Source organism: Rissa tridactyla, chromosome Z (assembly GCF_028500815.1).
Source record: "Rissa tridactyla isolate bRisTri1 chromosome Z, bRisTri1.patW.cur.20221130, whole genome shotgun sequence".
NCBI classification, from domain to species: domain Eukaryota; kingdom Metazoa; phylum Chordata; class Aves; order Charadriiformes; family Laridae; genus Rissa; species Rissa tridactyla.
In genome coordinates this window covers 34,779,342-34,801,167 of record NC_071497.1, presented here as the reverse complement: position 1 = coordinate 34,801,167, position 21,826 = coordinate 34,779,342, and the positions used below count along the sequence as shown (strand labels likewise).

The following is a 21,826-nucleotide window of genomic DNA, read 5'->3' as shown; positions in this document are numbered from 1 at the left end:
AAGGGTGGAGAAAACGGGCCCTTATCTAGCTCACACAGGACAATCATTAACACCTAAGGCAAGCCATGGCCATATCCTTTATGGAGACTTTGCCATGCTCCTTGCAAAACATACACATTGTCACGTCTTCTGTCATGTGCACAGAAAAAAAATGAGGTGAGCAATGGTGTCATAAGAAATACAAGGTACTGAGTTCTTCCATGTCACCTGACGTTTCCTGTGCTGCTGCAGACCCCAGCACACAGCATCTCAAGCTACTGCTGCTGGGTCACTGAAGTACAACCCTGAAGTACAGCTACATCGGAAAACTATGTCTCTTAACCTTCTGTAATGACAGACTTTAAGCTTAACTTGACACATGTTTTGAGAAGTAAACCACATCCTGTTTGCTTATCCTGGCAAAACAAAGCAAATACGTATAAAAGAATTACAGAAAAATAAGAACCAGTGGCACTTGCCACAGAGAAAATGTGCTGCATGGGATAGTGAACATGAAATCAGCTGTTTTTCACCCTTCCCTGGATCCAATAAGGGAGAATACATGTTTTAGTGGCCACTGCTTGCAAATCTTTCCTTGCTAAGGTTAGGACACTGAAAACTATTTTGATCTGACTCAGATGAGCTTTCTTGGCTAAATCGGGTTCTAATGACTAAGAAGGCATGAAAATAAACACCAGAAGACACACAAGGTGGACTAGAAACAGCAGACATCTTACACTGTCGCCTTAGACATTGCTGAAGACACTGATACACTGAGTTACATTGGATCATTTAGCTTGTAGTGATGTATTTCAGCTTTCAAAGGACATTGAACTGAGACGTATTGCCCTTTGTCGCCTCTAATCTCTTCATCCGTGTGTACATCATTGGCCACAAGTGTTAAAAAATGAATTTTGCCTGGCAACTGATTAGGGAGTGTCTTTTCTCTCTTACCAATTGCCACAGGACTTCGAAGCACTTTTCAACACACCATGCGTGACAGAGGCGCCACACATTGGCTCATAAACAATCAGGTCCTGGCCCATTGCAAGGTGATTCCCAGGGGTCCTGCACCTCTCCTCACTGCTCTAATTTCTCTGTCTACAGGTGTCCCAGGGAAGAGGAATGAGAGGTACTATGAATGCTGTAAAGAACCATACCCAGACGTTACATACACCATCACCATGCGCCGACGCACCCTCTACTATGGCTTGAACCTACTCATTCCCTGCGTTCTCATATCTGGCTTGGCATTGCTTGTTTTCCTTTTGCCAGCTGATTCAGGGGAAAAGATCTCTTTAGGTAGGTGCTAAAGAATTCATTTCTCTCATAAGCACTTCCTATAAAACAGAAATTAAATACTTCCTGGTGAATAAAGGTTTCCCTGCAGGTGTAATAGACGAACTTGTTTGGTTGCAGAAACCAGGGTAACATCTTTCTGTACGCAATTCACACATCATGTGCTAAACACTTTGAAATCATCTGGATTTTACCCTGGGATGAGACAGAACTTGTTCTGGCACAGGCAGCAGTGGTAGTACACTGCCATCCCTGTTTTTCTGTTCTTTAGTATGTGCCAATGCTTTTCACAGCTGGATTAACTCCATTTTTTGGATAGGACATACTAAGGCAAATAAAGTGAGGGGTTAAGAGCAGCAGCAGTCGGGCATTGGATTTTCATCTTCCATGTTCAGCTCCCAAAGCAGCAACCCATGAGTACGTCATGAACGCGAAGCAGTGCCAGCCAACGAAGGGCTAAATGAGATTTACTATTTTGTGTGTTGATAAAGACAGGAAGGATGCTTCCAAGAGAAGACAGGGGAGAGCTGGAAATATACAAGATTGGCGCAGGCGAGAACTTAAGGTTTAGTTGTGCACAATTCCAATCAGGACAAAGGCCTTTAAATCATATGAAGTGCCCTCTCTATTAGTAGAACAATCAGGGACCTGAGCAGCCTGTCTTATGAGAAGTAAAACACAGGCTACAGGGGATACAATTGCTGTCAACGAAAGATAGGCCAGAGACAAGTTATTAGTTATTAGAGTTATTAGAGCTGAAGTACAATACTGCAGCAAAAAAAAAGGAGATAAGGCTCATGCATTGACATTGTAATTTCTGAATACCAAGGCAGTTAGGTTTAGCAACAGTCTTTCCAGATACAAAAAACAAAGACCTCATTTTAAAACAGGCTGCAGCTCTTTGGAGGGTGTTATGTAATATGCAATAGCCAAAAACTAGAGTCATGTCCATGCAAGTATGTCCTAGCCCTTAATAACCATCTGTGCTGTGTTTTTGCGCTATGTAATATACCAGTTGTTCAGGCTTCACTGCATCCAGCAGGAAAGGTTTCTCCCTTACTTTAAGAGGAGCAAGGGTTTGGGTCTAATAGAGATAAGTGAAAAGACATCAGATAAAGGTGCATCCAGAAATGCTTTCACTTTGTGGATGTTCTCTTCTGCACTGACAGAGATGAAGTCATGGGTTTGGCTTAGCCATAGATCAGGACAAGGTTATATTTAACAGCAAAGACACGAGAGGAGCAGCTGCAGAGTTAATGTTCCTATCCTTCCCCTCCGTATTCACTCCCTGCAGGTATCACTGTCCTGCTTTCTCTGACTGTATTCATGCTGCTTGTGGCTGAGATCATGCCTGCAACTTCCGACTCTGTACCACTTATAGGTAAGTTGATTTTCTCTGCTCTGTGCACAATGCATGACGCTTTTCAAGAGTTGTTCAAAGACTATTTCAGGACTGACTCTTTTTGTTGCAATAGTTTTGCATTTCAGCAATGTGAGGAGTAAATCTCTGTGCTTTACGTGTTTGCATGTATGAAAAGAGCCTACATAATGCGTAGAAAAAGGCCCTGGAATATCAGATAACCTGGTAACGGCAAGGATTGAGGGAATACAAAATAAAAAAAAAAACAAACCAAAATGTCGAGGTTTGGGTAAGCAAAGCACAAAGGCAACACCACCAATGCACAAGCACAGGTAGGATACTGGATACTCAGCCTTGGCTCTGGATTCATTGAATTTGTCCATAAAGTATTTTCAATAGCATTGATTGGATTAAGGTGTTTGCACAGAGAACTTTTGAAGATCTCAGTGCTACTGGCCGGAGAAAATTCATCTTTATTCTTCTGCATCACCTGTCCTCCCTTGCTTCACTGCCTGCCCACTTCTCCTCCTCTTCTATTCTGTCTACCCCAAGAGCAACTTCAGATACTACAGGCAAATTCAATTGTATCATTGGAACTTTTTTAACATATTCTGAAAGCCATGGGAGAAATTATCCTCTTGGGAACGTGGGCAAAACAGTCATTATTGCACCCTCTCTTTTCATAGGATCATCCCTTTACCTTGATCTTACGGGGCCTCAGTTTCCCAACTATGAACTGGAGAAAAGATTATTCACTGACTTCATAACAGAGCAGAGAAAACAAACCTGTTCTGGCTTCAAAATAAAGAAGTATGAAAACCACAGGAAAACTCACAACCTGTTTAATTCTCATCTCCTGAGCTAAGGTCTATATTTGCGTACAATTCATGGCTAAAGTACACATTGCAAACAGTAGAAATAAACAAAACATTCAACAATATATCTAGCTGCCAATAGAAGGTGCACTTCACCACTGTATAATTAGAGCCTCACAAAAGTTATATTGTGAATAGGCAAAAGAACATTTATTCAGACAACCTCATTGTCTTACTTGAGCAATCAAAACCTCAGATCTAACTCTGGGGAAGGAGGGTGACTATGAAACAGTAAGGGCAACAGCTTCCATAGGCAAGAGTTTTAGAAAGCTTCCAAATAACTTGAACTTCTTACAGAAAGTCATCAGGATTCTTGACTCTGAGTCACACAGGAGCTTCCAGAAAACTAACAAAACCTCTCTCTGAACATATAACTAGGACTCTACAGAGGCAGCTACAATTTTAAGATAAACTTTGTGTGTTTATCTTAAGAGACAAGGCATCTTGGACCAGTCTTGACATAATTTTTCTTTGTGCAATACGTAAAAAAAGGTGTTTGTAATTAGCAAAATGATCCACTTACCTGAGCCCACTCCACTTTACACAGACCACTTTCTACTGGTACGGTCCCTTATTATAGAAAGTAAGACTTTGTACAAAGAAACGCTGTGAATGGTTATGTATTATTAGAAATTTTTGATGCTGTAATAACAGCATAGCTATGTGAACATCACATAACAGAGAAGGGTGAGGGGCAGTGGTGTTGGGGAACGCTGTTGCATCAAATGCCTCTTCTCTAGGTGAATATTGGCTCCACTATTAGGATCTCCTACCTCTTTTCACTCTTTTTGGATCACAAAGGCAAGGAGACCATAAGGGAATCTCTTCTCATGAGTATGCTTTGTTGAGAGCTTGTATTGTTGCCAATTTTTTTCCTAATGCCCAAATAATTAGGGCATATCAAATGTATTAGAAATGCACCTCTCAAAGTGGTCATGTAGGTCAAACACAGTCTGTTTCTTTCATCTGTTCATTAGACAAATTTTATTTTGTGAAACACTGTAAAAGAATAATTCTTGCACATGGTTAGTTTTTAACACCCTGGAGACTGACTTCAGATATCGACATGACTGATGTCTAAACCAAAACTGTGGCTACTGTATCTGATACTACCATGAACATTGATACAGCGGGGTCTGCTCAGGATGCGTGCTCTGAAACTCAACCATCCTCATGCAATGGAAGCTCTTGTTTCATAGGATCACAAGGTAGTGGAAGACTATGTCAAAGCCTTGCTAAAGATGATGTAAATGCCATCTGCTGCGCTCCCTGTGTCTGCAAATATTGTCATTTTATTATAGAAGACAATCATGTTGGTCAGACATGATTTATCCTTGTTAACTGCCAGCTGGCCATTCTCAGTCCCCGCCTTCTCCCTCAAGCGTACAGAAAAGTTCCTCAAGGACTTGCTTCTTGATTTACTAGGGGACCAATGATAGGTGCAACATCTGTCTTTCTCCAGTTGTCAGGGATCTTATCCCATCCCTGTGGCCTTGGAACAATACCCTTAGGACTCCTGGTGACACATATCTGGTCCCATGTACAGGTTCAGATCTCACCATCAGTCCCTGACTCCATTCTCACGCACTCATGGTTGTTTTCCTTGTCCTTGAACTATGTCTCTAAGCAAAGAATCCTATGAGACCTTCATGGCAAAAACTGAGGCAAACTGCACACTGTCTAGGCATTTTCTCTGTCCACTATCACTAAATCATCCGTCCCATTCTGCAGCAAACCCATGTTTTCCTTGTTCAGCTTTTTAGTTTGTGTAGTGGGAGAAACTCTTCCTGTTCCCCTTGACTCCCTTGGCAGTCTCAGCTCCTGGGCATTAACATTCCTAAAACCCATCCTAATGCCCGGGTAATTCTTCTGAACTTTTCTTTTGTAGCCTGTCCTTGCTTGCCACACTCCCCCCACCCCCACTTCTGCACTGGATGTCCAGCATAAGTTCGCAACTTAGCAATGCGTATCTCCTTATGGGTTTACTTATTTCTCTGAGTAACGGAAGGGCTTTTTCTTGTACTTGGGGGCTGCTGTACTTTAAGCCATCACAGTTTTCTTGTGTTGCTTTATCTTTCAGAGCTTCCTACAGTGGTATCTCAGTTACTAGTTCCCTGAAATCCAAGTTGTATACTTTGCTGTTTTCATTCCTTTCTTCCTTCATAGTCTTGAACTCCACTATTTCATAAATTATTATGGAATAATACAAACAGACCAGGCTGATATTGATTATCATGTTCCCAACCAGTTCTTCCTTGCTGGTGAAGAGCTGAGCCATCTCAAGAAGTTATCACTGACATCCTTCAGAAATCTGTAATTGATGGCTACCAGCTTTTCAGAAGAGATAGGCAAGGGAAGAGAGGTGGTGGGGTGGCTCTCTATGTTAGGGGCGGTTTTGAATGTCTAGAACTCAACAGTGCGAATGACAGTGTTGAGTGTCTATGGATAAAAATCAAGGGGAAGGCCAACAAGGCAGATATCGTGATGGGAGTTTGTTATAGACCCCCTAATCAGGATGTAGAAACCGATGAAGTATTCTATAAGCGGCTGGCAGAGGTCTCGCGATCATCTGCCCTTGTTCTTGTGGGGGATTTCAACTTCCCGGATGTCCACTGGGAATACTACACAGCAGAGAGGGAACAGTCTCGGAGGTTCCTGGAGTGTGTGGAAGACAACTTCCTAACACAGCTGGTGAAGGAACCTACTAGGGGAAGTGCCCTACTGGACCTACTGTTTGTTAAGAGAGAAGGTCTTGTGGGGGATGTAAAGGTTGGAGGTCGTCTTGGGCAGAGTGACCATGAAATGATAGAGTTTTCAATTCTTGGTGAAGGGAGGCGGGGAGCCAGCAGAACTGCCACCTTGGATTTCCGAAGGGCAGACTTTAGCCTGTTTAGGAGCATGGTTGAGAGTGTCCCTTGGGAGGCAGTTTTGAAGAGCAAAGGTGCCCAGGAAAGCTGGTCATACTTCAAGCAGGTGCTCTTAGAAGCACAGGAGAAGGCCATCCCCATGTCCCAAAAGACGAGCCGACGGGGAAGAAGGCCAGCCTGGCTAAATAGAGAGCTTTGGCTGGACCTCAGGAAAAAAAGGAAGGCTTACATTCTCTGGAAAAGGGGCTTAGCAACTTATGAGGATTATCAAGATATAACAAAGCTATGCAGGGGGAAGATTAGAAGGGCCAAAGCTCAATCAGAACTCAGCTTGGCCACTGCAGTTAAAGACAACAAGAAGAGATTTTTCCAGTATATCAACAGAAAAAGGAAAACTAGGGAAAATATAGGTCCACTGATGAAAGAGACGGGTGCCCTAGTGGTGGAAGACACAGAGAAGGCAGAGTTACTGAATGCCTTCTTTTCTTTGGTCTTCACTGATAAAGCCGTCCCTCATGCATCCCATACTCTGGAGGCAAGGGGGAAGGTCTGGAGAGAGGAAGATTTTCCCTTAGTTGAGAAGGACCGGGTCAGAGACCACTTGGCCAAGCTGGACATTCATAAATCCATGGGCCCTGACAGGATGCACCCGCGAGTGCTGAGAGAGCTGGCAGATGTTATCGCTAGACCACTCTCCATCGTCTTTGCAAGGTCATGGGGAACAGGAGAGGTGCCTGAGGACTGGAGGAAGGCTGACATCACTCCAATCTTCAAAAAAGGCAAGAAGGAGGACCCAGGGAACTACAGACCGGTTAGCCTCACCTCTGTCCCTGGGAAGGTAATGGAGCGACTCATTCTGGATGTCGTCTCCAAACACATAGAGGAACAGGAAGTTATTGGAAGCGGTCAACATGGATTTACCAAGGGCAAATCATGCCTGACCAATCTGATAGCTTTCTACGATGTTATAACGGGTTGGCTGGATGAGGGGAGAGCCGTAGATGTCATCTACCTTGACCTCAGCAAGGCTTTTGACACTGTCTCCCATAACATCCTCATTAGGAAGCTGAGGAAGTATGAGCTAGACGAGGTGACAGTGAGGTGGATCGAGAGCTGGCTGAGTGACAGAACACAGAGGGTTGTGATCAGCGGCACAGAGTCCAGTTGGAGGCCTGTAACCAGTGGTGTCCCTCAGGGGTCAATACTTGGACCAATTTTGTTCAATATATTCATTAATGACCTAGATGAGGGGACAGAGTGTATCCTCAGCAAGTTTGCTGATGATACCAAGCTGGGAGGGGTGGCCGACACTCCAGAGGGCCGTGCTGCCATCCAGCGTGACCTGGACAGGCTGGAGAGCTGGGCAGAGAAGAACCTAATGAGGTTCAACAAAAGCAAGTGTAGGGTCCTGCACCTGGGAAGGAAGAATGCCAAACACCAGTATAGGTTAGGGGTGGACATGCTGGGAAGCAGCTCTGAGGAGAAGGACCTGGGGGTCCTGGTAGACAGCAAATTATCCATGAGCCAGCAGTGTGCCCTTGTTGCCAAGAAGGCCAATGGCATCCTGGGCTGCATAGGGAAGACTGTGGCCAGTAGGTCAAGGGAGGTCATTCTCCCCCTCTACTCTGCACTGGTGAGGCCACAACTGGAGTATTGTGTCCAGTTTTGGGCTCCCCAGTTCAAGAGGGACAGGGAACTACTGGAGCGAGTCCAGCGTAGGGCAACCAAGATGATTATGGGACTGGAGCACCTCCCTTATGAGGAAAGGCTGAAAGAGCTGGGACTCTTTAGCCTGGAGAAGAGAAGGTTGAGGGGGGACCTGATTAATGTTTACAAGTATCTAAAGGGTGGGTTTAAGGAGGACGGAGCCAGGCTCTTTTCAATGGTTCCCAGTGACAGGACAAGGGGCAATGGGCACAAGCTAGAACATAGGAAGTTCCGTTCAAATACACGGAAAAACTTCTTTACAGTGAGGGTGACAGAGCACTGGAACAGGCTGCCCAGGGAGGTTGTGGAGTCCCCTTCTCTGGAGATTTTCAAGACCCGCCTGGATGCAGCCCTGAGGGATGTGGTTTAGGCAATCCTGCTCTAGCAGGGGAGTTGGACTAGATGATCTCTAGAGGTCCCTTCCAACTCTGAAGATTCCGTGATTCCGTGATTCTTGGCTACTTGAATTACACTGTGTTGCCTTTTCAGCAGATTTCAGGGAGGTCCAATTCCCCTGTGACAACCTGGATATGTGATACAGAGACTTCCAAGTTGCTTTAAGGCCCCATTCCCATATCCACTTTTTTTGGATGGTCTATAATGCACTCCTACTACAGCATCACTCTTGTTGACCTCTTTACTGAATCTGACCCACAAGCTCTCCAGCAGGTCTCATCCATCCCATAGAGGAGCCTCTCACATCCAAGTGGCTCCTTCACATAGAGGGCAACCCATGTAGTCTTAGCTGTCTGTTCCCCCTGAAGAACTCGTACCTATACATCAGTGCATTCCAATAGTGGGAGATATCCCCCCACATCTTAGTTGTCCCAGCAACGTTATTGTTTCATGACCACAATCAGAGTTGCAGTTGCTCCTGTGCTTCACCTTGTTTCACCATTCCTGATTTCTTTTTTGTTCTGTCCACCCGGCACCATTTTCTTCCACCCTTGTCCAGCATTTGTCCATGTAGTTTGGGTTGTAATCTCATACAGTGTTGCTAGTTTAAAGCTGTGCTCTTAACCCCTTGCTCCACTCCAACTAGGTAGGGAAAAACTGCTCATCCATTTGCCTTCTGCACCCAATCAACCCGTGTCCATCCAGTGCTCAAAGTTGGATTGTGTGATTTTACATGATCTTGAGCTCTGAAAACCTTATGTTTATTCTAACAAGGTTCTTGTTAGCCCACTCTTCCAGCCTCTCCAGGTCTTCCTACAGGGTGGGTCTTCCTCATGAAGTGTCCACTTCCCCAGTCAGTGTGTTACCATCAAAGGAGAAGGAAAGGATGTCTAGGAACCAGAGCAAAAATACTTTTGTTTCTGTTTAAAACATTAACCATCCATAACAAAACAAACTAGCTGAGCCATCTAGGTCAAAAAACATTCAAGTCCCACGACATCTACAAACACAACAGTCTGTCCAGGATCCAAACCAAGACAACCATACGAACTACATACAGTTTTCACTACAGGGTCCTGAAGTTCCCTCCTGGAAATTAAAATCTCTAGAGCATAACTCCTAAAAGACTTTCAGACCATGACTGTACAGCAGCAGATGTGTCCTAAACTTACCTTTCCTAGTATAGCTTAATCATGCCTCACGGGAAGTGTGCGCTCATAATTTGACTTACAATTGCTTTCTTTAAAACTACTTTTACCAAGGTTCTATGTAAGCAGACAGCTGGAGATCATTACTTGATATTACAGAAATGGAGAGAACTCCAGATGTGTTACACACCTGAAATTACTGGTCTGAGTGCACTAATCACTGGGTAAAAGCATAAAGCCTGTGTGATACAGCTCAGGTATATGACAACAATTGTTGTTTCTGTTTTTAAAAATCTATACAATTATGCACAGGTTTGTCTTGCACTATAAATGCCAGTAATTTCATGGGGATTTCATGCATCGTCCTGCCCCTCCTACGTAACACCCTTACACCTAGTGTAGTGCATTACTTAAGAAGGGATAACCATATCCCACTGTGTTGATTTCCTAGTTCAATGACCAAATTGAAATTAAACAAATACTATTATTTCGAGTAGACCTTTTGTAGAAGCTCTGGTGCTGCGCTTTAAAACTAAAGGCTTAGGTAATTCGTCTGAGAACTACATTTGAGACATTTCAATCTAAATTGGAAGATTACTTTTATTTTTTATTATTTCTATAAAGAAAATGTTATCTTTGTAAATAGTTATGGATAATCAGATCCGGTTTTTTTAATGGGTTTTATGACTATATCTGAAGAAAAGATGAGTTTCTTCCTTAGGCAATAGACGTACACCTGAATTCTTTTTTTTTTTTTTTAAAGAGCACTGTGCCTCCTTTTTACAGTCCCCGTATCCGTGACCTATTTCATTAAACTGTGTTTTCTGTTTGAAACTAAACTTTTAATTAGAGTTAGGGACTCATGCACTAAGAAGTCACTAATGGAACAAGTTCCCCTAAGCTAAGAGAGATTCCTAACTGTGATTCTTCCTCTTCATGACTATCCTTTAACTAGAGTCTCCTTAAAAGTACAGAGTTGGTGGTCTCGCTTACCCACATCTAGCAGTACCCGATAAAGCAGTGACCAGAGTCTCATTCATCTTGCACTGCTGTAGCACTGTCTTCAAAAATCCATGTCTCAGTATAAGCTGCTAGTTTGGACTCATAGACCTGAAAAAAAATCAACTCCAAATGTAGTGTTTATTTACTATCAAAACCAGCCAGTTTTTCAGAAAGACAGATCAATCCACAGCGCATGTTAAAGTCAGACACGGTTGAAAAGCCTTTGCTGTGGAAAATTGAGAGCAACACAGTTATGAACATGACCAGCACATCTTCCTGACTCTTCTTTCTCCCTGCCTGCAGTATCACCTCCAGAGGGGGAAACATTCGGGGCCCCATGGCACTAAAATGTTTGTAGCTGTCCCCACTTTTTCCCCTCCCTCCGCGTTCCCTGCTGCTTCCAGCAACAGATGCTTTGTTTTTAAGAAGTCACCATTAATCTTCCAGCCCCAGTAATCAGCGGGTTCACCTCTTGTTCCACTCTGCAGTGAGACACAGGCTGGTAGATCCCTCCTCCACCCACCTTGTATTCACCTCTGGTTTGCTGTGCTGCAGTCACACCACTGTGAGAACAGGGTGACAGCATGCAGAGACAGACCCTAAAACGCTTACTTTGAAAACACTGCACAGCTCTTTACTGTTGTATTTGCCCCAAACCTCTGCAGTCATTGAGTTCAGGCCCCGGGTGGCACAGAAAATACAATCACATAGAGAAAGAGCGAGCAGCACCAGCAGAAGGACACCTTCAGCTTAAGACCAAAGCTGCCATAAGCTCTGAGCTGGCTCAGCGCTCTGAGGAAGTAGCACAAGTAGCACTTTCAAAGTACTTTGTCAAACAGGCATGCTACTGCCCAGAAGCCAAATCTTGAAATGAAATGTTCAGAACTCTCAAGCCAGCCAGATGATTTGTTTCTTCCATAAACAGTTTTTGCAGATGGAAATTCAAGCCATCTCCTTGTCACGGAGAAGTACTTAATTATTTCTGGTTTGTTTGGTTTTGGGGGTTTTTGTGGGTTTTTTTTAGGTCTGGTTGGTTTTTTTTCCCCATGTCCAGATAACTCCAGAGTGCTGAAAATCAATATTTCCTTCTAGCTCTCTCCAAAATAATGCCATTGGGTTTGGATCAAGAGTCTGTATTTTTGCTCTAAAAGGCATTTCATAGCAGAAAGTGGGAACACCGGAAAGCTTGTGTGTGCGGAGAGTGTTTGAAAGGGGAACACAGTGCTCATGAATATAAGGAACTTTCACTTCCTAAGATTAACATCCATGTGACGCTTGACACCTTGGCTGGACGTATCAAATAGTGCACAATAAAAATTATCTTCACCTCCATATAACCAAAGTGCATTTCTCTCTCCCTTCTTTTGCTGAGCTCCTGTCCTTGCTTCTTTAAAAACCATTACACTTATTTGCTGCTTAAGGTTACAGTATTGTGACATCTTTTCTGTTGTGTCCCCTCTTTGCTGTTCTTTATCATGCTATGTTATTTCAGTAAGAGCGAATGTTTTATTCTGTGGATAACTACATTTGCGGCAGATGTTTGTGGTGATTTCTTGCAGTTAGTCACACAGCAAACGAGGCTGTAAATTACAACAACGAGTCATAGTAACGCGGTGCTTTGCCACCTCAAGAAGTTACAGATTGTTTTAAGTTATAAGGATGAGTGGTTTAGACTAGCGAGAGAAAATGAGATTAGTCTTCTGTTAAATTTTTGTGGTCCACCTGTATTTTCTCAGCTGCTGCCACTTCACTTTGTCTCATTTTGATTTTGTGGAGTTCTTTTCACCCCTCTCATGGTCCTGCCTGGTCCCTTGATGGTGCCAGGACCCTGCTCAGCCTCTGCAACAGCAGAGCCCTCTGCAGCAGCATCTGCCCGGCACCAACCCTGGCTCCTGCCACAGGAGAAAAGAAGAAGGGTGGTTACAAGCCCCTCTGTTGCTGTCTGAGATTTTCTGCATCCTCCACAGGCTTCAGTTAATTAACCTGGACCATTTCCAGAAGGAGGAGCAGTGAGTATCTCATTCTGTGCATTCTCCAGGACATTTCTCCCACTTTCTGAGAGTTTACCAGAAGCAGGAAGCGCTTGGCACTGAATGACTGAAATGACTTGACTTAGAGCAGCTCTAAACCAGTCCATCATCCCACATCCAAAACCTGATGTTTCCTGCAATTAAGGCATACAAACAGGAGCACCAGTGGGACATATCCGACTTGATCGCTGTGAATATCTAAGTACAATGCGGTCCTCCTTCCCTCACTATTTCATGGAAACAGCAAGACCGTAACCGGTTACAATGGAGAAGCTCTGCTCTATCTATGATTAACTATGTTAACAAATCTGGATAATATACTGTTTTCTCAGTCAGTGTTCAGTGATAAACCTGACTGTGCAAAGCATCCATCTGGAACCATTTTGCTTCTTTTACTGTTCTACTCTATTTACCCTGCTTCTAGTCAGTCCTTAAAGTTAATCCAGTTCCACTCAAGCCACAGATATTCCAAAACCTGAAAATAATCCTAAGGTTGTTCTCTAACAACAGATAAAGGCACAGAAGGTCCAAAAATAGTGCTGGAAGTCCTTCAAATTATGAATTGCAAGTCATTGCTATCCTTTTTATATATGTGATATCAGATGTAGGTTTTAGGCTGGACCCTAACATACAGATCAAAAAAATCTGGCTTTTTGGATTTGATCTGGCTGGTGTGAGGACTGAAGACTGCCAGGAACAGAGATGCCAAGCCAGCAGACTGGACGAAGATTAAGCCATGCTTTTAGTGAGGTATATGAGAGACATCACAGGAGTCTTCCGCACCAATTCTCCTGACTGCTTCAGGAGGTCTGCTGCCTGGAAAAAGAGTACGTAGGATTGAACCCTTGAAGGAAAGCTCAGAAAACGCTGAGTCAGCACCATTTTGACCCATGCACATACCCATTCAGTTCTGGGGCCTTTCCTTGCCGACCTTGACGACAGGTGAATTGTCACTGAACCCAGGCCCAGCCAGCTGTTGTCTACCCCTATCTGTGACATTGCCCCAGTGAAGGGTCTGATTTGTAAGCACAGATTCAAGTTTTCAATCAAAGAGATCCATGGTCGGGCAGAAGATCTAGCAATTCCTTTGTGGACAATGGCTATTAGGTTGACCTTGACTTGCCATAAGAAAGGAAGCAACAGCTTTCATCATATCTCCAACTATAGAGCTGTGAAAGGCTAAAGTGATGGGTGGGCCAGCCATTGCTACTTCCTTCCTCCCCTTTCACTGCTGCTTCTTGAGGGCTGACAAAAATCCAGCTCTAGAGTAGGTCTGGGCTGCTCCTGAACTTTGGGGCTTTCTTTTTTTTTCTTTTTTTTTTTTGGGTGCGTAAGTCTACCTTCCAGTTCTCATTTCACAGATATCTTGTGACATTTGATTGCCTGACACTGATAGTAGGGCTGAAGTACCATGCCCCGTTTCCTCAGTCATTATTTACCAACTGAAAACTACACTGTACCTTGAAGCTCCCCCTCCACCCCCAAAATGCAGGTGATGTGCACCCAGCCACCTTCTTTGCCTATCACCAGGCTAGAACATAAAAAATCTTCCTTTATGCATCCACAGGTCCCCTACAGTTCCCAGTCTGATCCTGAGAAAACTGTTTTCCCTGTTTACTAGCAGGTCACCATAGTAGTTTCCTGAGCACTGTTCCTGAGTTTAAAGCACAAAAAACTGAGAGTGTGAATTCCTCTGCTAATCATCGGGTGGAATGTTGAGTCAGATAATACCAAGTTGTTTCCAAGTTCAACCACCTGACTAACTTTCCAAGGACCTGTGAAAATCCTATCCAAAGTCATTTTAAATGGACTTCAGGCCTTCGAAGTCTAGTGCCATCAAAATGCATAGAAATTATGGGTTATTTAGAGATTTATGGCAGTGCTTAAACCAACGATATCAACACTGCTGTGTTTCTGTTCCATGGGGCGTATGTGAACCAGATCATCCAGCTTCCCTGAAACCCAAGTTCCTGGTTTGCTCTGCTTCTGCCTGGCTGTTGGCTCTGTTCTCCCATGAGAAAGTGCAACAGAGTCCTATGAATTCACGTCACCCGTGGGACTGTTCTTGCAATACAGCCGAGTAATTCATTTTGACACAGGAAGTTACACCCGGCTCTCGAAGCACTTGCAGCATTATTTTCAGGAAGGCCTGAGGACTTCATTATTATGAACGAGCTTTTTGCTGCTGAGGCAGTGGGAATTGGTGTTAAGAAACAGAGCTGCAACAGAACTTGCCTTGGATCTCGTATCATCGAATTTTTGGCTTTTCCAGCAAGCTGCAGGCAGGAGAGCTGGGGATGGGAGGCTGCTGCAGTCCGGGGCAGTGTCACGTGCTCTCCCACATCACACCATCACATCAGCCAATGGTAATTCTTCCTGGTATTTTGCCACAGCAGCCTTCAAATGTCATTAGCCCTGTGGGTAATTCCACTTTACAGTCCAGTGCATCAGACTCACTCCTGGCATAAGGAAGCTGTACTGACACTTGGGAGATAACGGTTTCAAGTCTCAGTTCTGACTTTCAATATCTTTTTTTCTTTCCTGAATGGCAGGCCTAAAATTAGCACTCAGCAAAGCTGTAGCATGCTTTTATAGCTACCAAAATAAGTGGTCTTTAGGGCTGAGGAAAGTTCTGAAAAGTATGTCTAACCCCTTGTGAGCAGCGGTGGGGCGAGGGAGGGGGTCTGGTGACACTTTTTTGGAGGGAGGGGAGGGTGTCCAGTGACACTGTGAGGATGGCATTTCCCTCCAGCACCTCCGCTGGTACCATGGGGCAGCCTAGGACTGGGGATGCTGGTGTTCAGTGGGTCTGGTCCGCTCAGCTTCTCGCTGTCCTGACAACAGGCAGGGAGCAGGTTGTCAGCAGCGAGCCCTACACTCCACTCTAGAAATAAAAAACAAGCAGCTTATGCCTTTCACAGGAGAGAGGCAGCTGAGCAGACACATTGAAAATCTCAAAGGCCTGAAATGCTCCGGTGTGGAAGAAGAGAGAAAAGGATGTTTGGGTGTGAAGCAGCACTTCTCAAATGTAGATCTTGAGGCGTGGCCAAGGAATATTATTTGCATTTGTTTGTTTTTTTCCCCCTCCTAACCAAGTCCTCCTTTTACCTGCAGCTCAATATTTTGCTAGCATCATGGTCATCGTTGGTCTGTCTGTGGTGGTAACAGTGCTGGTTCTGCAGTTTCACCATCATGACCCACAAGCAGGAAAGATGCCCAAATGGGTAAGCAGTTTTGCTGGTAAATATTCAACAGTTTACGGAAAGGAAAAATTAATCTAGAAGCTACAGCGAAGCTGAAAAGTCTGAAAAGCATACAGATATTATGTTTGACACTTATGATTGCTATTGGAGGGAAAACAAACATACTAAATTTAGTTTTCCATTAAAACCAGTGTCAGTTATTGGGTTTTCAATTTGAACTTACAATGGAGTGCTTGAGTCATGGCAGAGTGATCTTGCTCAGCACCTGCTTTGCAAGTACTAATTCTATGGAAACAACTTTGATTTCTTACCCAGCAGACACCAGTGCTGGTAACATGTGACACTTCAAAACACTAAACAGACACACACTGGTCGCTGCTGGGCAGTTTCTACGCTTTGTTCCCTTACAGAAGTTCTCACTGCAGTTCATGACATAGCTCCAGCTTCCCAACACAAAGACAAGCGGGGAGGCCAATTTACTGCTGTCTTGTAACTTGCTTGTAACTGTTCCAGTTACCAGCTGCCTCCCTGAGCTGCTGGAAGATCAGGAGCCCCCTAGCTATGATTCTCACACCACTGCTACTGCACCCCCAGCAGAAACAAACAGGCAAAGGTGTTGAGTCTGACTGTATTGAGGAGACCCTGGACTTCCATGGCTCCGAAATTTGCCTTCTGCTGAAGCCACATCCGCTCATCTGTGTGGAAAAAAAGATTTTGTCTGCTGACATCTGATGAATTCTCAGGGCATGTGGACCTTCTTTTCTGTAAAGCAGCATATTGCGTTAGCCTGGTGAGGTTAAGAAGTAATGTCAGCTGGCTTCAAGGACCAATGTGTTCACTTTAGACTTTCAAGTTAAAAGAAAATGATGGGGTTTTTCTCTCTCCATTTCATAAGAATAGATTTTAGAATAAGCAAGGTAGGCTTTGTATTTACAAAAAGAAAAGGAATGAAAACAGAAGCAGATACAAATAGTCACAGTCAGCTATCTATGCATCCTGGTTTCGCAGAATCCTTTGTTTTCTCATTCACTACATTTGTCATGGTAGACAATTACCCTGACGTGATGCTGAATGTTCACACAGTTACCAATTTCAGCCCAACTACAGAACAGCTTTCTAATTTTGCCTCTCTAAAAATAAACTGCAGCATTGAGGCAAATAAGAAAGAAAGAAAGAAAGAAAGAAAGAAAGAAAGAAAGAAAGAAAGAAAGAAAGTCCAGTAGCAATTAATCACGCTAACTTTCTGAAAGTGATATATCATTTTAAATCATAGAACTTTCAAGATAGCAGACCATGTAAATTCTCGATGAACATGCAGGCAAGCAGGACCTAAGGGCAAAAATCAGGGTAAACATGCTTCAGATGTCTCCGCGGACAGTATACACAGCAGCATAACAGCCCCCATGGGCAATTTTATTGTTTCATCTGCTTTTCAAGGAGACTGAACACAATTGCTCATGTTAAGTTGGCTCACAGGCCCTGCAAGTCAGCTCTTGCTGTCTGGGCTGGAAAAACAGCATGCAATAAATTCTCACTCTTGAGGGTCCTTGTTCCCTGGCCTGACAGCTGAACTGGGAGTCATTAAAAAAATGCCATCAGGAAGCAAAGACTGTGGAAACCATTATGGGAAGCACAGATGATACACTGTGAAAGCTGTAGACCAGGCAAGCTGGCGGGACTGAGAGATCTCAAGGGAAAAAGGGTGAATGCCAAGTGTGTAGGGAGGAGGCTGACCCCACAAAAGTGGGCATTCGTCCTCCGCAATGCATGGGCAAGGCTCGACCATTAGGATTCGTGGTAAAGTCTCCTTTTTTTTTCCCCCTGTCCACCTACATATGATGTTTCTCACAGAGTCACCCTGAAAGATTTTTGCTCAATTAAACCCAGGAATCTAAGATAGTCATCTGCAGAAAGAAGGAAATTGCTTACCCAAAATTTGTTCTTTGCAGTTCCAGTCCCAGCAGGTGCCCTTACCATCCACTTACTCCCTCCACCCTCCTCATCCTGTCAGAGCCAGGTGTCAGTTTATTGCAAAGCTCTAACCCGGATTAATTGGCTATTGTTACAGGAGTGTTCTCACCTCCCACTTAGATGGATTAGCTGCTTGAATCAGTTGCAGGGGAAGCCATCGGGCTTGTGTGGGAGCAGCTCCAGACCTAGGAGATTTAACTGACCTCGTTGCCTAAACATCCGTTTTATAAACTATTTAGAGTTGAGCAGCTTCTTCTCCCTGCCTGTCTCTCAATGCCTCTGTGCTTGGCCTTTGAACAAGAAGAGGGAGGTTGATGTGCATGCTGATATTTAGCCTCTCTGTACGTGCTCACTTCTTCCCTTACTCTATTGCTTTCTATTAATCTTTGACGACTTACTAAAGCCAACTTTTTCCGAGGGAGGCGTTTGAATCTGAGATGTTTAGTCAGGGCATTTGTTGGCTACTCAGTTGAGTAGGAAGAGCTGCTGGCTACTTGAGACTTTTGGTAATGTCTGCTGTGCTGGCGTAGAAAAGAGCGCTAAAAAAGACTCAGCTGAGGAGCAGTTTGGTGGTGGATAACAGGCATGGATTACAGCTCTATCAATCTGCTTCTGATGACAACTGAGAATGTTGCATAGGCAAGAGATGCAGAGCAAGCAATCACAGAGAGAATCATAGAATCATAGAAGAAAGTGTTTTGTGGGAAAAGGCAAGAGCAGCACGGCTCTTTGCTGTGCCTAAATCAAGTTTGTTAGGTTTCAGGCTTTTCTTATGCATTAAACCTGGACATGCGCAGTTTTGCTCTTATCTGGAGAGCTTTAATTGGAGACAGCTCCCTCTGGCCTAGGCCAGGCGGGTGGCTGTGACGGGAGCTAGCAGCGCACCTGTATTATGGTTAGGGCAGGACCTTGGTGGAGAGAGTCAGAGCAGGGTTAGGCTGCTGACTTCTGGGGGCAGCTGTCTTTCCTTCAGAGAAACCCAGATATGATGATACAAGTGAGAACATATATTCATGCCATCATGCCCGGGCTGTTTTTCAGCAACCCCTGTGCTGCAGCTGCCTCCTGAATTAATTGGCATGAAAGAACAGATTGATGCCTGACTGTCTGTGTTTTCAAGGAAACAGGGCATTAGGAAGTTCAAGCAAATTAAAAGCTGTGTTGCTGCTTTCTGCGTATTTATTTTTTCCATGGGAAATGGGTTTGGCTGTACTTATAAATGTAATTTCCTTAAGGACTAAACACTTTGTCATGAAAGTGACAGAGCTTCCAGAGCTAAGGCAGACATACTAACATTTTCTATTAGGAAAGTTTGTCTGACTTGATATTTGGGAATTTCACAGTAATAGAGAATTAATTTCTCTCTCCCCTTTGCCACAGACACTGTTGAAATATTGCTAGCAATTAAGACCATTATTTTGTTCCATGATGTACCATATTGTGTCCATAAGCAGTCAGAGGACAATTTCATTAACTAAATTCAATTAATTGTATTAATTCAATTAATTGTGTTAGTTGTAATTGTATAGTTTTCTATTTGTCTGTGGTGACCATGGAGGAAATAATGAAATATTTAAAGATACCAATGAGAGCCAAATAATATGAATCACGAGAAAACAGTGTTACAGGATGAAGAATAAAAGATTCATTTGTGGGAGAGAGGCAGAAAGACTCACAGAAAATGGCACAAGGTTGTGTTCCAGAAGACCTCATGCTGCAAAATTTAAAAATTGTGTAACCATCTTCTGCTGGTTATTGTTTTTGGCTTTAAGTATTATTCATATGTGTGGTAATTAATGCCATCTCCTTTCTGAAATTATGCTTGTCATTACAGCAGCAGCTTAAAGTTCTAGCTGTAATTTGCCCATCGCTGCATCTGTACTGTGCAAACACAGGAGACAACTCATCCTGCATCTAAAACAGCCTTGGGGGCAAACTGTGGTCTGGAGTCAAACATGGCCAAAGTGACTGGAGTAGGATAACACAGGGAGTCTTGGGCCAAGGCTCAGAAGTGAAACTAGAGGTCACGTCTGTTCTGTCCAGGACATCAGATTATTTGACTTGCAACCAGAATGACAAAGTCATTAAAGAGGCTGGAGGGACTCTCACAAGCACATTGCAAATGCCCATTTTGTATACATAATAGCTGTCGGACTTTATAATTTTGAGATTTCACTGATTTAGTTTGCTGCCCTTCACACAAGATATTACTGGTTTCACAGCCTTTTTACTGCCTTTCACAGCAAACAGTGTTAACAATAGGAATCATAGCAGGCTCAGATTTCAGCCAGACCCTATGAGGATCAATTCTTTGGGAAACAGTGCTTTATGCGCTCTCTGGAGTTAGGTCGTTTGATGACCCTGACAAGAAACATATGGGGCACAATCTGCCATGTGTGGGTTAGAGAGCTCTAGTGATGCACCAGAGCAGTTGTACACCAGAGCAGAGGGAAATAACAGCAGTTAATAGTAGCATTCACATTTTGAACCGCCCAGTTTAATTCATTAACTATTATTCTTTTGAAAAAAGGCCTCCTTTTTTATGTGGCTGAACACATAAAGGAGTATTAGAATGTCATTCAAATAATAAACACACAAACAAACAGACAAAAACAAAACAAAACAAAAAAAAACCCAAACCAACCAAAGCCATTTATTTATATGTAAACAATAGAGACTGGGGTGGGCAACATGCTAAAAACCGCTGTTACTCTGTTATATAGTTTTTCTTCAACAGAAATGGAGCACTGACACACGCACCCCCAAACAATTAAGTGTAACTCTTTCCGTACTGTCTGATAAATAGATGAAAACCATGCAGCCAATTTTGTGCCCCGTGCTCAATTACAGAGATCTGGGATTGTTTGCTAAAGATAGGACTTCAAGAATCATTTTGTAAAGTAAGAGTTTACATCTCTTTCCCTTTATAAGCTAAGTGGGCATTAAACACTGCTATGTTCAAGATACAGCCAAAAAAAAAGGTCATTTGTGGAAAAAAGTCAGACATCAAAAAGAGAACATTTGAAAGGAGGTAGCTGGAGAACACAGAAAGCAGTCGGCCTTTCCAAAGCACCATACAGACTAAGTATAATAGTCATGAAATATTTCAAAAAACTTTTAGAATGCAGAAAAGTTCCCTTTATTTCTATTCTTATCATCACTCTCTTTCAGGTCCGTGTCATCCTGCTGAATTGGTTTGCTTGGTTTTTACGAATGAAGAAACCGGGAGAAATTATAAAACCCCTCTCTTGCAAATATAGCTACCCCAAGAAACTTGTGAGCGTAAACAGCATGGAGATAAACGTCCTACCTGGGCACCAGTCCAGCAACGGCAACACAATCAGTAGCTACCACACAATGGATAATCCATGCTACCCACAAAAGAAAGATCTGGGTAGCAAGAGCGGAAAGATTAGTTGCCCCTTACCAGAAGATATCGAGCTTGTTCAAAAGAAAGCTTTAACGGATACCATTCCAGTGATTGTGAAGATCCTGGAGGAAGTTCAGTTCATAGCAATGCGCTTCAGGAAACAAGATGAGGGTGAAGAGATCTGCAGCGAGTGGAAGTTTGCAGCCGCTGTCATAGATAGGTTATGCCTGGTTGCATTTACCCTTTTTGCAATCATTTGCACATTTACAATACTCATGTCTGCTCCAAATTTTATAGAGGCTGTTTCAAAGGATTTTGCATAAGGATTTTAAAGATGAGCAACATAATTTCAAAGTGAATATTGCCAGTAATTTTGGTAGGTAATTAACTCAAATAGAGAAGTGTACTTATACGTGCTAAAACACACAGAAGGGGATGAAAATAATTTCAGGAGGTAATTATTCCTGATGTTAGTGATTGTAGTTACTGAATAGTAAACATATTATCCATTATTTATTTCATAGACTAGTGCCACATGTAATTATGTCATTATGTGTGACAAATGATAGACAGAAATTCAAATCTACATTATATTTATTACAACTTATCACACTGGTCA

The 21,826-nt window shown here is 43.3% G+C and overlaps 1 protein-coding gene across 1 annotated transcript in view; it reads left to right on the top strand.

The window, feature by feature from the left end:
- Positions 1 to 21,530, top strand: part of LOC128902607 (neuronal acetylcholine receptor subunit alpha-7-like) — a 62,940-nt gene extending 41,410 nt beyond the window's left edge. The window contains exons 7-10 of the mRNA XM_054185895.1: positions 1,087 to 1,281; positions 2,573 to 2,659; positions 15,778 to 15,887; positions 21,009 to 21,530. Coding sequence (XP_054041870.1) covers positions 1,087 to 1,281; positions 2,573 to 2,659; positions 15,778 to 15,887; positions 21,009 to 21,530 — 914 coding nt within the window. The remainder of the gene's footprint in view (positions 1 to 1,086; positions 1,282 to 2,572; positions 2,660 to 15,777; positions 15,888 to 21,008) is intronic.
- Positions 21,531 to 21,826: the final 296 nt, after the last annotated feature.